Source organism: Cetorhinus maximus, chromosome 9 (genome assembly GCF_964194155.1).
Source record: "Cetorhinus maximus chromosome 9, sCetMax3.hap1.1, whole genome shotgun sequence".
NCBI classification, from domain to species: Eukaryota; Metazoa; Chordata; class Chondrichthyes; order Lamniformes; family Cetorhinidae; genus Cetorhinus; species Cetorhinus maximus.
In genome coordinates, this window is record NC_135887.1 from 45,887,684 (window position 1) to 45,901,041 (window position 13,358).

At 39.8% G+C, this 13,358-nt stretch overlaps 1 protein-coding gene across 2 annotated transcripts in view; it reads left to right on the forward strand.

Annotated features, from left to right (window-relative positions):
* The window catches only part of dhrs11a (dehydrogenase/reductase 11a), a 96,287-nt gene that overhangs the window by 36,266 nt on the left and 46,663 nt on the right, over positions 1–13,358 (forward strand). Inside the window, exons 1-2 of one of the 2 annotated variants that reach the window (XM_078548623.1) lie at positions 5,737–5,763; positions 9,348–9,557. In XM_078548623.1, the coding sequence (XP_078404749.1) occupies positions 9,438–9,557 (120 nt within the window). In that variant the 5' untranslated portion in view covers positions 5,737–5,763; positions 9,348–9,437. Of the gene's footprint in view, positions 1–5,736; positions 5,764–9,347; positions 9,558–13,358 lie in introns of those variants that run through there. The other variant, XM_078548622.1, reaches the window with a different exon arrangement.

Here is a 13,358-nt window from a genome sequence, read left to right on the forward strand (position 1 = left end):
TAACTTGCATTTGTCGGAGATCCTTTGGGTGAAATGGCACACACACGCACATGCGCGCGCACAATTGAGCTGCTGCAAAATACTAAGAATTTTTTAAAGTTTCATTAGAGTTGAGACCACTCCAGATTAAAAGCCTTTTTAAAATGATAGACTTTGTTTATTGAAAGCTGCATAGTCTTTTTTTTTCTCTCTCCTCAGTTAGTAGCTAAATTGTGGGATTGTTGGATTCTATGGGCAGGTTTTTTACCTCGTTGGGCAGGCGCAGTAGGTGGGCCTGAGTGCGGCCGCGAAACTGCCCGTGATCAGGCCCCGTCCGTGATTTCATGCTGGCTGGCCAATTACTGGCCAATCAGCATGAATCATGTGCTGCAACGCTCAGCGCTGCCTGGGTGGGGGGTGGGGGTGCGGGGAGGAGGGTGAGTGCGGAAGTCAGCGCATGTGCGTGGGTGCCCTCATTGAAAGTTTCCTGAAGGCACAGAGCTGCCTCAGGGAGCTGAAGATTTTTAACATTAAATATAAACAATTGAAAATTAAGGAAAACATGTCCCCTCATGTGACTCTGCCACACGAACAGGGACATGTTAAAAATGAGTTTTAAAAGTTTTTTTTTAAACACTGGTTGAAACTACCCATGGATGAAGTTTCGCAAAAAATGCAAAGGCCGCTTGGCCTATTCGCCCACCAACTGTAAGGTTGGATGGACAGGGAAAAATTAAATTACTTAATTAATGGGCTTAGCAGTCCTCTTAATTGTCGGTGAGCATGCTGCTGACTCCTGTGCACGCCTGCCAACCGAAATATTGCACGAGTGAAAAATTCTGACCTGTGGGTTATTCCCCATTTTGAACGACTGAAAATAACACCGAATAGAGAGGGAAGGGGAAAAAAAGTCTGATTTTAAAGGCTTATTTGCATCATGGGGAGGAAAGACCCCTGGAAGAACCAAATTTCACATCGATACCATGAATGATGATTGTGTTAAGAGTTGCACACATGTGGATTAGCATTAAGAAATTTGTTTCCTCGCAGCTTTCTGTTTTTAAATTATAGATCAGTCCAATAATGATTTGTTTAATTAAGTTGCAGTGATATGTTGGTAAACCATAGAAGTGTGCACAGTTGAAACTTTACTTTAGGATTATTGAAGAATAGTTGCTGTACATAAAATTATATTTGGGATAAATATTGATTTGTGATTTCATAATCCAATTTAGAGTTCCCTAAACTGCATATTACTATGTTAAATTGTAGAGGGATATTATAGCTGGTAAGAGAGAGCTGGTATATTGCTGGATCACTATCTGATTCCAGAGTACTGCTTTAAGGCCTGCAATTGTTGACGGCCTCCGTCTAGCTGCTGCTTAATTGAGACATCATGTGATCATCACCCGATGCCTGAAGCTGTCGTACTGAGTGTTGCAGATCATAGACGAGCTAGTGTATTTCATTACCAATTGGTCCCCAAGGCTTTCAAAATGGGAACATTCTGTAGAGTGATGCCAATTACAGCACTAGAATGATTAATGTTGTCCTAAAAGAGCCATGAAATGCATTTCCACAGCTATTGTCTCGTCAGCTTATTTCACACTCTCTCGATCTAGAATTTATTATTAGATATTATTTAATATGTGTAATCCAGCTCTTAACGTGTGCCACGCAGACTAAATCTTTTTTTAAAAAGATGTATATTTTTGCTATCTAAAAAAAATTATTTGAGGAATATGTGCCAATCTTTATTGCACACTGATCATTTCAATAAGACGTGCATTACTTATAGTACAGAGGAAGACCTAGAAATAACATTTCCTGGAACTGGTTTATAGCAATTTTCTTTTTATCCTTTATTAGCAATATTCTGCAAAAATCCCCCTTCAAAGCTGTACCATTTAGATGTAGTTCCAAGGACACGGACAACAACTTTTGTCTGTGCCTATTGTGTGAATCAGCAATTGAGTATAGGTAGTCTGTTTGACCATGGAAGACATAACAATTTATATTTGCAAATGCTCATTTTTTTAGATTGGATCACTATGTAGTGATAAAGAATGGAATCCTGGTTATTTTTACCCCTCCTTCCTCCATCCCAGGACACTGGGTGAAATTGTCATACTTATAAACTTTTGCCTTCGTTGATATAAGCAAACTTGGCACAGAGTCTGGATCGAATGTGAAATGTATAGTGAGGCAAATTAGCTGGCCACCTTGGCTATGAGTTTAAGCCACTTTTAGTCTGTGCTTTAAAAAGTTTTGTTTTCAAATTCAATTCATGTTTCCTGCTGATGCATTTAAAATTGTTTGGCATAAAGCATATCTTCATGACCAATGGGGAGAACTTTTTATATAGTGCCTTGAAACTTTAATATTCACTTCTCTGTACTGGAGTGGAATGTCTGTGGATTGCTCTAAAGAAGGGCTTGATCCCACAACCTGAACTAAGCTGACATTTATGAATTAGAAAAATTGAAATGCAAAGCTTGCTTTTCACTTTGTTTAATTGGTGGCTGTTGATGGGCAGAGTGTCTTTTTAATGGGGAGAGGGGCAACAATGCATTTTCCTTTGGCGATGTCAAAAACTAACAATGAAGGAAACAACTTTTTAAAAAAATCTATTTGTGCAAGTTGAATTTTTCTTGCCTTTTATATACATGGACTTGTCTAAATTTATCCTGGCTGCATATTTTAAACATTTTAACATGTGTAAGAGTAATCCACTGTAAATTTGAAGTAGGAGATTAATTGATAACCTAATATACCAGCAGTACAGGCTGTAACCCACTTGTGCTTCAATCTTCTCCCAATCGTTAGCTGGATGACTCTGGAAACATGAATGTTTTGAGAGAGCCAGACAATAATGTTGCTGTGAATATGAATCATTACTAATTAGGCAGTAATTTGCATTGATACCTGGATAATTTTCTTGCTTTGCCCCTATGCATTGTAATCACAGAACCTAATTAGCTCTGAATATTATGGATGGCTTCGCTGTAGATATTTCAATATTTTCCACAGCCCAACCTTATCCACATTTTGATTTTTCTAAAGCAATTATTCTGCTATCAGGCCAAGTTTGGCTTTAAAAAAACTTATAATAATTCTCCAATTACTTGTGATGCTCCATTATTGAAGCAATGGATATTATCTTACAATCATCCTCCATGATGTGTGCTGATGTACGAGCATATCAGTGGATGGAGACATCGTGTACACAACATGCTTTAGCAGCTTCTGAAATTTGGGCACACCACTCTGCATATAGATGACGCAATAGACATACTAAATGTATTGCCTACACAATGGTAAGTGTAAGCAAGGATGGATTGCAAGGATGTACTGAGTTTCAAAGCAGGTGGCATTGCTTGAAGTTGGTATAACTTGATGCAGTAGCGCAGTATAGGATAAAATGGCATGCTTTCAATTTGTGTGCCATCTTAGGTTCATTGTATTTTTTTGATCCCAATACTGTAGTAAGTGGGGTCCACTTCTGCAATTCTTACTGATATAAGGTATTAAACAAATGTACAGTGGAATTGTGAGTGTGGGTTAGGGGATCCTGGAATACAATTTGATTCATTGGTAAGTCAACTTTTGCATTATTTTGAGCAAATCAGTGAGCAGCATTATGAATACAATCCTTTCCTATACTGGCTGTGGCATTTTTTTGTGTGTGATGTAATTCTAGGGACAGGTTTGTGCTTGCTAAGTTGAGACATACAGTATGCCCAAGCAAAGTTAAGTTAGCAATTTAATCATGGACATTGGAGTGTTTTTGAAAAAAAAGTGAGTGCCAGAGATTCAAATCTAAGCCTGCGATGAAAGAATATTATCCCAGACTGTGGCACCATTCAGGCCCTGTAAAAGAATGCACTTTATACATTTTTTAAAGTTTTAATTTTGAAACATTATTGTTTTGTACATAAATTCTATTTAATGCTTGTAAAGCCATCCTATGGCATATTTGCTTATAGGTATATTTTTGCTTAGAGAAATGTGTGTACTATATCTTTGCCTGTGTTCCTAATGTCAATGTAAGCTAGAGCATCTGCCTAACTGACCCCGTAACTCTAGTTAATACCAGCTCCAGTAAATGTGTTGTTTGAATTATGGGGTACATGTGAGCATAATTGTGACTGAAAACAAATTTAAAATGGCAAGATTGGCAGAACCCATAGCTAATGGTTTAAGACAGCGTATTTATAACTTCAGCCTCTTCCCTTAATGTGCCGAAGGGACAACAATATCTTATATCTTGCGTGTTCTTGTTGAGTATGAAGACTGTAGCATGATCCTTCGGTCCTCTATATTCCCTCCTTCATTTGAGTGATGTCTCTCACTGCCTCAAAAGTTTTGCACGCTCAAACTGTCCTTACACACTGATATTTTAATAACATCACTCATTTTGTGGTTTTCACAGAAAAATAGATGAAATCACAGGATTCGTTCCCAAAACACAGTAAAACTCCTGGAATCTCATGTATTTTAAAAACAGGGTTTGATTTGTTCAGTTGTCATGAATCAGTGACCCATCAGCTAAGTACAGAACCCTCTGTCAGTAAATTCTTAAGTCAGTCTGCACTGTTTCCTTTTTAACACTTATTACATTCCTAGCCAATTTTTTGTGTCTTATGGGTTCAAAATGAACTCTCTGTAGCCAAGGCATGGGTTCTACACTTGCAGCCTGCTGGAACTTGATTCGCTCCATGATGTCTGCAGATCCAAGCTCTACCTCCTGATGGAAAAATGTGGGTGGTGGGGTCAGGATATGTCATTTCATAGAGTTTAGATCACCTTAAAATATTGCTAAGTTGTTTGAACCCTTCTGATGCCTTGTTTCTCTCCCCTACTTCATGTCTTAAATGTAATCTGCACTGGAACTTTTTAAATCTAATCTCATGCTGTTATTAAGATCTTTCGCCCTTTTGTGCTATGTGATTTCCAGTTTTCCCTTATTTGTTGTCCCCAGCAGTGTGTGTTGTCACCTATACTTCCTCAAGCTGTCGTAGTGATAGGAATCTGAACGTGTGGGAAGACTCGAGCATCAGGCTGTGTAATCTTATTGTAGTGCTCTGTGGCACAGAATGTTGAAGAAATAACCTATTTGGTGTAGAAAAAGACCTGCTGTGTTGCTTTGTTTTAGTGAATGTTTCTGTGGCTGTTTAATAGTAAATTTGCTTTATTATTGCTGGTTGGGCCCTGGGAGAATGACCCACATGCATCATTCTTTGGTTTCGCTGTCCAAATGTGTAAACAATGTTAATGGAAGCCAGTTTCAAAGATGTAACTTTAATTACACAGAGGTTCGCTGTGAATGGTCGGCCTACAGATGCGATGGACGAATGTCATAATATTAGCTTGCTTTGCTGTAGTGAGCAAGCCACGAAACATTTGTTGTTACATCAGTCTTGTGTACATAGCTGGCAATGTTGTGTCACAATGCCTTGATGAGGGACTGGCACTGCACTCGGTACAATGAATACTGGAAATATGTAGACTGGTGGCAATCTGGAAGACTAGGTTGCATATTTTTGTCTGGATCTTATTTGCTAGGTTTAAATTGAGTCTTTTTTGCTAACCTTATTGTTGGTCTGGTTGTATTTGCCACTAACTGTGCAAGACCTTTCTGTTGAAAACCAAGTAGCAAGATCAACATAAAAGCAGCTTTAAACCCTGTAGACTTTGTGAGCAATACATCACAAAAAAAGTTAATTTTTACCCTAGTTGAACTTCAAAAAAATGAAGGTCTTCTATGGGGGACAGTTTGTAAAGGCAAGTAGAAACTGGTTTTGTAAAGGAATGAGTATAAGTGCAAATGTTATCGCTAGCTCAAGAACAAGTTTTAAGATGCCCACTGTGTAGAATACTGAAAATTACTGTTCTGGGAGCAGTGTTGTATTGCTAGTTCAAATCATAAATAGCTGTATTTATATAAGTATTTAGCATGTTCAGCTGTCGCAAAGTGTTTGGTGCAGTGAATTAGTTTTTGGTGTGCAGTCACGAAATGTTTATGGTTTGGTGTCTTGTAGGAAAGAGCCCCTGACATTCGTGCCATAATCTGCCTCAAATCGCTTTTAACTGCAACTTCCATTCCTGCTAAGTTTCAGGACTCTAGCGGTGTTCCTCGTGTAGGCTGGTTTGCACTGTCTGCACTGATGTAGTCCAGCTTTTTAATTGCAATTGTGTCATGCAAATAACACATGCCTTCAAAACTGATATAAATTGTTGCATATACAAATGAAAATATACATCATGAATGAGAATAGTATAAATCCTGATAAACTGCTGTTTAATATAGTTTGCTTAATCCTGCTGAAAAATATTAAGCCTGATGAAGATAATTGTGGCTGACTTTTGAGTTAACCCAACTGGAGACATTGGATCTAACAGTGGAGACAAGTAGAAACCGTTCTTGTAAAGAACGAATACAAATGAAAATTTGTTTTGTTTCTGTGCACTGCCTATATATTGTCTCCTACTATCATTTTATTTCAGTTCCATGTTTAACATTTAGTACTTTGTTTAAATGATGGTGGTTCAGGTATTTGGAGTTTGACCTAACTTGGAGAGGGCAAGGTAGAAAGGGGATTATAGAATAGACATGATTGTTTTTGGTGCAGATATATACTTGCTGCTTCATTACAGACCAAAGTAATGACAGGATGTGTAATTCTAGATTCAGCAGGTTCTAGGAAAATCTGTGAAAACCATAGGTAATTTCAACCTCTGGACAGTTTCATTTCTCCTCCATGCTGCTGCCGTAATGTTGCAGATAACAGCAGAAAATATACGCTTACAAATGTGTTTTTAGACTTGATGTTCTGCACAATCACCTTGCCCGTGAGCTTGTTTTCTTGATATGAACAAATCTAATGGCAGTAACGAGCATGAAAGTGGAAACTTCATAAGGGTTTAACATGAAGGATCTGATTTAGATTTGGTTCCCCATCATTTTTGTTAGCCAAAAATGCCATTTTCTTTAAAAGGCATGCTAGAAGGACTTAGTAGTTAAGCCTGCCTTGTTCATCATGTACAAAATGGCCATCTGATTGTCATCTCTTTTTCCGCTCACCACTGTTTCTAAAGATGTTGCTTTACTGAGGCACATTTTCATAGGCTTTGATCAGTCCTCATCTATTCCTAAGCAAGTGTCATTTGGACTTTCCTGAACCATTCTTTACTATTCTTTTTGTTTTGTGATTGTGTCCTCATGTCAGTGGTGTTAGTGGCGGAGATTGGACTGCATTTTCATTTTGGATATTTGGAGGCAGAATCAAGTGTCTGCTCAAATGTAACGAGGTTAAATGCAGAATAAAACTCCCTCTACTGTACCAGTCCTAGCTTTTGAAGAGTTATGGCGTTATGACATTTTTCTTGTCCTAATACCATGCCAGGCACCTTGTAGCCTCTGAGTGAGATTGTTGAATTAGAAACAAATTCATTCTGTAGGCCCTTGCTAAGAAATGCATTAAGACTGCCCTAGTAAGGCCCAAGAATGTCAGCAGATGGGGAAGATTTTCACTTCTTCAATCTGCAATGGATTTGAATCAGGGTCTTTAAGAGGTGCAATCTTTCTTTTTTATTGTAAATTCATCGAATTGCGTATTGTGTGCTAATCTGCCTGAGAAAGCAGTCAGTCAGACTGCACTCGCCTCTTCTAAAAATGCTGACCCCTCAATTGTCCATTATCTTAAAAGAATATTTCCTTCTAGGTCAAAAGCAATTGTAACACCATTTAGTACCTTCACAATCAGGTGAGGAGGGGTCGAACAGGTTTTTTGCTTTGGAAAAGGATATACTTGTCAATTATTTTTATTCCTTCATGGGATTTGGGCATCGCTGGCAAAGCCAGCATTTGTTGCTCATCCCTAATTGCCCTTGCTAGGTCATTTCAGAGGGCAGTTAAGAGTCAACCACATTGCTGTGGATCTAGGCCAGATCAAGGCATTAGTGAACCAGATGGGTTTTTGCGACAATCGATGATAGCTTCATGGTCACTATCACTGAGACCAGCTTTATATTCCAAATTTATTTACTAAATTCAAATTCCACTAGTGCTGTGGTGGAATTCGAACCCATGTCCTCAGAGCATTAGCCTGGGTTTCTGGATTATTAGCCCAGCGACATAACCACTATGCCACTGCCTCCCCTGCAAACGGGTACTTAAAGGTTTATGCGCTGTGATCATATAAGAACCAATTGGACAGGTTTTCTTGAGTTTAAAATTTATACTGAAACCAACCTAAATAAAATAATAAAACACTCACTGCCTTTCGCGTGCACATTTGAAGTTCACACACACAAATACAGATAGAGTGGGGAAGGATAAATTGGACAAATTAGAGTCCATAAAAGTTAAACAGAATTTACTGTCTGTAGTTTGGTGACTTGGCTGGCTTCAGGCTTAACCTGATGGTCTTTCTGCTTTCTCTCTGTGGTTTTTTGCTTTCAGGGTTGAAGTGGTTTAAAACTGCAGATGGATGATCTACCTATTCTCCTGGAGGCACAACTGTAACGTTGAGTTCCTTCTTTAAAATCTCTGCCTGCTGCACGTGCAGAGAGAGTCGATCAAAAGCAGATGGGGCCAAAATGCTTGCAAATCGAGTGGCGAGATAGAGGGAGGAAGGATCTCTCTCAGCTCCTCAGCTGCTTGACCTCTTTTGCTACAAAACATGTGCTTAAAACACAGATTGGTTTGTCATGTGACTGCCCTCTCCAACTGAATTCAGACATGATCGTGTATTCCAAGGTCCCATTGTTCAAGTGATTAGGTTTGATGGTTTGCTTCCACTCAGTTGAATATTTGGAAGTGGGGTTAATAGATTAGGAAATATAGTTCATTCACATTCCTCTGAGATCATTGTCTTCAATGGGTTTCTGCAGACATGCCATCTCCATCTCAGCGTGGAATGTACAGTAATTCAAATTAAGTGGCCATCTTGGCTGTGAGTTCAAGTCACTTTAGTCTGTTATAAAAAATATCTGTTTTTAAAAGAAAACAAAAACAAAAATACCTGGAGAAACTCAGCAGGTCTGGCAGCATCTGTGGAAGGGAGCACAGTTAACGTTTCGAGTCCGAATGACTCTTTAACAGAACACTTTTGTTTTTGTTTTCGATTTCCAGCATCTGCAGTTTTTTGCTTTCATCTATCTGTTTTTTAAAAGTTCAGTTCATGTTTGCAGCTGGTGGATTTAAATCATTATTTGACATAAAGCATGTCTTCATGGCAATGGAAAATCTAGATTTGAATACTTTTTCCTACTTTTTCATGATTTATAGCACTCCAGTATGAGGGTAGGTGTGTAGAGGGGAGGAAACTTGATTTTTCATTCTTAACCATTTCCTCCTCTTGCAGAAACTAGCAGCGGAATGTGAGAGTGCTGGCTACGCAGGTACCTTGGTCCCGTACAAGTGTGACCTAACCAGCGAAGAGGAGATCCTCTCTATGTTTTCTGCCATCAAGACACTGCACCTGGGTGTGGATGTGTGTATCAACAATGCAGGACTGGCCCATCCTGAACCGCTGTTATCGGGGAGGACAGAATTTTGGAGGAACATGATTGATGTGAGTGTTAATAAATGAGTGCTGTAAAGTAACTTCATTGGCACTGTAAAGTTGTAGAGAGCATCATTTCTAATGGAAAAGAATACCTCTAGCATGCTGTTATCATAAAATCCTCCTTACCTGTGATCCCGACATGAGATTTTTTTTTATTCATTCACGGGATGTGGGCTTCACTGGCTGGGCCAGCATTTATTGCCCATCCCTAGTTGCCCTTGAGAAGGTGGCGGTGAGCTGCCTCCTTGAACTGTTGCAGTCCATGTTGTGTAGGCAAACCCACAGTGTTGTTAGGAAGGGAGTTCCAGGATTTTGACCCAGCGACAGTGAAGGAACGACGATATATTTCCAAGTCAGGATGGTGAGTGACTTGGAGAGGAACTTCCAGGTGGTGGTATTCCCATTTATCTGCTGCCCTTGCCCTTCTAGGTGGTAGTGGTCATGGGTTTGGAAGGTGCTGTCTAAGGAGCCTTGGTGAACTCCTGCAGTGCATCTTGTAGATGGTACACACTGCTGCTACTGTGCATCGGTGGTGGAGAGAGTGAATGTTTGAGGATGTGGTGCCAATCAAGCGGACTGCTTTGACCTGGACGGTGTCCAGCTTTTTCAGTGTTTTAGGAGCTGCACTCATCCAGGCAAGTGGGGAGTATTCCATTGCATTCCTGACTTGTGCCTTGAAGATGGTGGACAGGCTTTGAGGAGTCAGGAGGTGAGCTACTCGTCGCACGATTCCTAGCCTCTGACCTGCTCTTGTAGCCACAGTATTTACGTGATTAGTCCAGTTCAGTTTCTGGTCAATGGTAAGCCCCCAGGATGTTGATAATGGGGGATTCAGTGACGGTAATGCCATTGAACATCAAAGGGCAATGGTTGGATTTTCTGTTGTTGGAGATGTTCATCGCCTGACACTTGTGTGGTGCGAATGTTACTGGCCACTTGTAAGCTCAAACCTGGATATTATCCAGGTCTTGCTGCATTTGGACATGGACTGCTTCAGTTTCAGAGTCGTCGCGAATGATGCTGAACATTGTGCAATCATCAGCAAACATCCCCACTCCTGACCTTATGATGGAAGGAAGGTCATTGAAGCAGTTGAAGATGGTTGGGCTTGTAACATTGAAAGGCAGCCACCACCCCCCGCCCCCTCCCTACTTTATGACAGAATCCTAATTCTAATACAAATCATGGAGATGGTACTTTGAACATTCGGAATTAGGAGTAGGCCATTCGACTGCTTGAGCCTGCTCTGCCATTTGTTAAGATCATGGCTAATCTGATTGTGGCCTGAATTCTACTTTCCTGTCTATGTGCTATAACCTTTGACTTCTTGTTAATCAAAAATCTATCCAACACAGCTTTAAAAATATTTAATGACCCTGCCTCCACTGCTCTCTGGGGAAGAGACTTCCACAGACCAACGACCCTCTGAGAAAAAATGTCTCCATCACTTAAATGGAAGACCCCTTATTTTTAAACTGTCCCATATTTCTAGTTTCTCCCATAAGGGTAAACATCCTCTCATCATCCAGCCTGTCAAGCACCCTCAGAATCTTGAATGCTTCAAGAAGGTCACCTCTCATTCTTCTTAACTCCAATGGATACAGGCCCAATCTGTACAACCTTCCCTCAAAAGGTAACCCTTCACCCCAGGAATTAGTCCAGTTCTCTGAACTGCTTCTAATGCAATTACATCCCTCCTTAAGGAGACCAAAACTGTACACAGTACTCGAGACGTGGTCTCACCAATGCTCTGTACGACTAGCAAAGTTTTCCTTTTTATATTCCGTTCTCCTTGCATTAACAACAACATTCAATTTTCCTTCCTAACCACTTGCTGTACCTGCATATTAACTTTTTATGATTCACGTACCAATACCCAGACCCCTCTGCACTGCAGAGTGCTGCGATCTTTCTCTATTTAAATAACATACTGTTTTTCTATTCTTCCTGCTGAAGTGGACAAGTTCACGTTTTCCCACATTATACTCCATTGACCAAATTTTTGCCTACTCATCTAACCTGTCTATGTTTTTTTGTACACTCATACATTTGGTCGCTTCATCTAAGTCATTGATAGATTGTAAACTGTTAAGCCCCAGCACTGATCCCTGTGGCACTGCACTCGTCACATCTTGCCAACCCAAAAATGACCCATTTATCACTATTCTGTTTCCTATAAGCAGCTAACCAATCCTCTATCCATGCTAAAATGTCACCCCTACACCATGAGCTCTTAGTTTGTGTAGTAAACTTTGATATGGCACTTCATCAAATGCCTTTTGGAACTCCAAGTACACCACATCTGCAGGTTCCCCTTTATCCATGTTGCTTGTTACTCCATCAAAGAACTCTAATAAATTAGTCAAACACCATTTTCCTTTCACAAAACCATATTGACGCTGCCTGATTGCATTAAGATTTTCTAAGTGCCCTGCATAACCTTCAACAAGGTGGAGGGGGTAGTAAAATTTACAGAAATCTAAGAACTCAAAAAAAAAAAATAATCTTGGGGTTGAATTTGTTCACAGTACCTGGTGAACAATTTGGTCTGACATTTTTAACATCCATATATGAATGGGAATGATCCAGTTGAAAAATCCGTACAGATTGTATTATGTGCCAATGCATTATCTAAATTGGACCATTCATCAGAGGCATCTGTCAGCATTATGACTCATAAAAGAGTACCCTTCACATACTGTGGCATTGTCCTAAAATTTCTATATTGTATGAATATACAAAAATGGTGGCTAGCTAAGGACCAGCTGGCCGATCGAGCCTGTCCCTTTTTCATCATGTTGCACTGAGCATCATGGTTCCAATCCCACAAACCTCACTCACCCACCAGTGGCTACAAAATTTCCTTAGAGAGGCAAAACGGGGGGGAAAAAAATCCTGGTTTAATTCTGGGAGAAGAAAAGAATCTGTGTAATTCTTCTCTGACTCCCAGAGGCAAACAAAGCAAATTCCATGAGACACAAAAGGTAGGTGGTATTAAGCGTTATAAGTTGTGATATTAGCACGGTTGGGAACTCAACCAGCTCCTTTTTGCACCCTTGCAGTAAATCCATACTCATTGCACTAGCTGGCAATTTGTTCCAGAGGTAGATGACCCTGTGCAAAAGGAAATACTTCCTACCATCGAACCTAGACCCATGTTTAAATAATTTTGGATGCATGTCCTCTGGTTATCCTTATCGTATCTGTCTCAAATGGCCTATTCGTGTGGACAGAATCTAATTGCTTCATTATTTTAAAGACCTTCATCAAATCTCCTTTTAAGCCTATGTATTTCTGAAGTTTTAAAAAAAAATTCTGTAAGCCAGTTGTGGTAACTGAAGGCTTCTCAACTACCATTTAAAGAAACCAAAACTCAGTACAGTACTCCAGCTTCAGAGTGTTTTCTGAACCACGTGCTTGGTATAAGCTCTACTCAAATGCATATCTCTGCATTTTTCAATATTAAATTACATCTTTTAGATATCGGTCCAGTTCCCCACCTCTCACACATCTGATTGTGATTACTTTTTCTCATCCAAGGTCCTAACACTTGCACAGATCTTTGTATCATTTGTGAATTTCTGGGCCATTCTCCAAATCACTTGTCTCAAAGAATGTTAAGAGCAACAGCCCCAAAATCGACTGCTGTGTACCTCCACTAGTAATGTTTTCCAACATAAGAAGTGCTTGCCACTGCCACAGAACCCTATCTTAATTATTAACCTATTATGGGGCACCTTGTCAAAATCTTCTGAGCCTGCGATAAGCCTTCTCCGAGTCCATGACTGCCATAATCAGAGGAAGCAG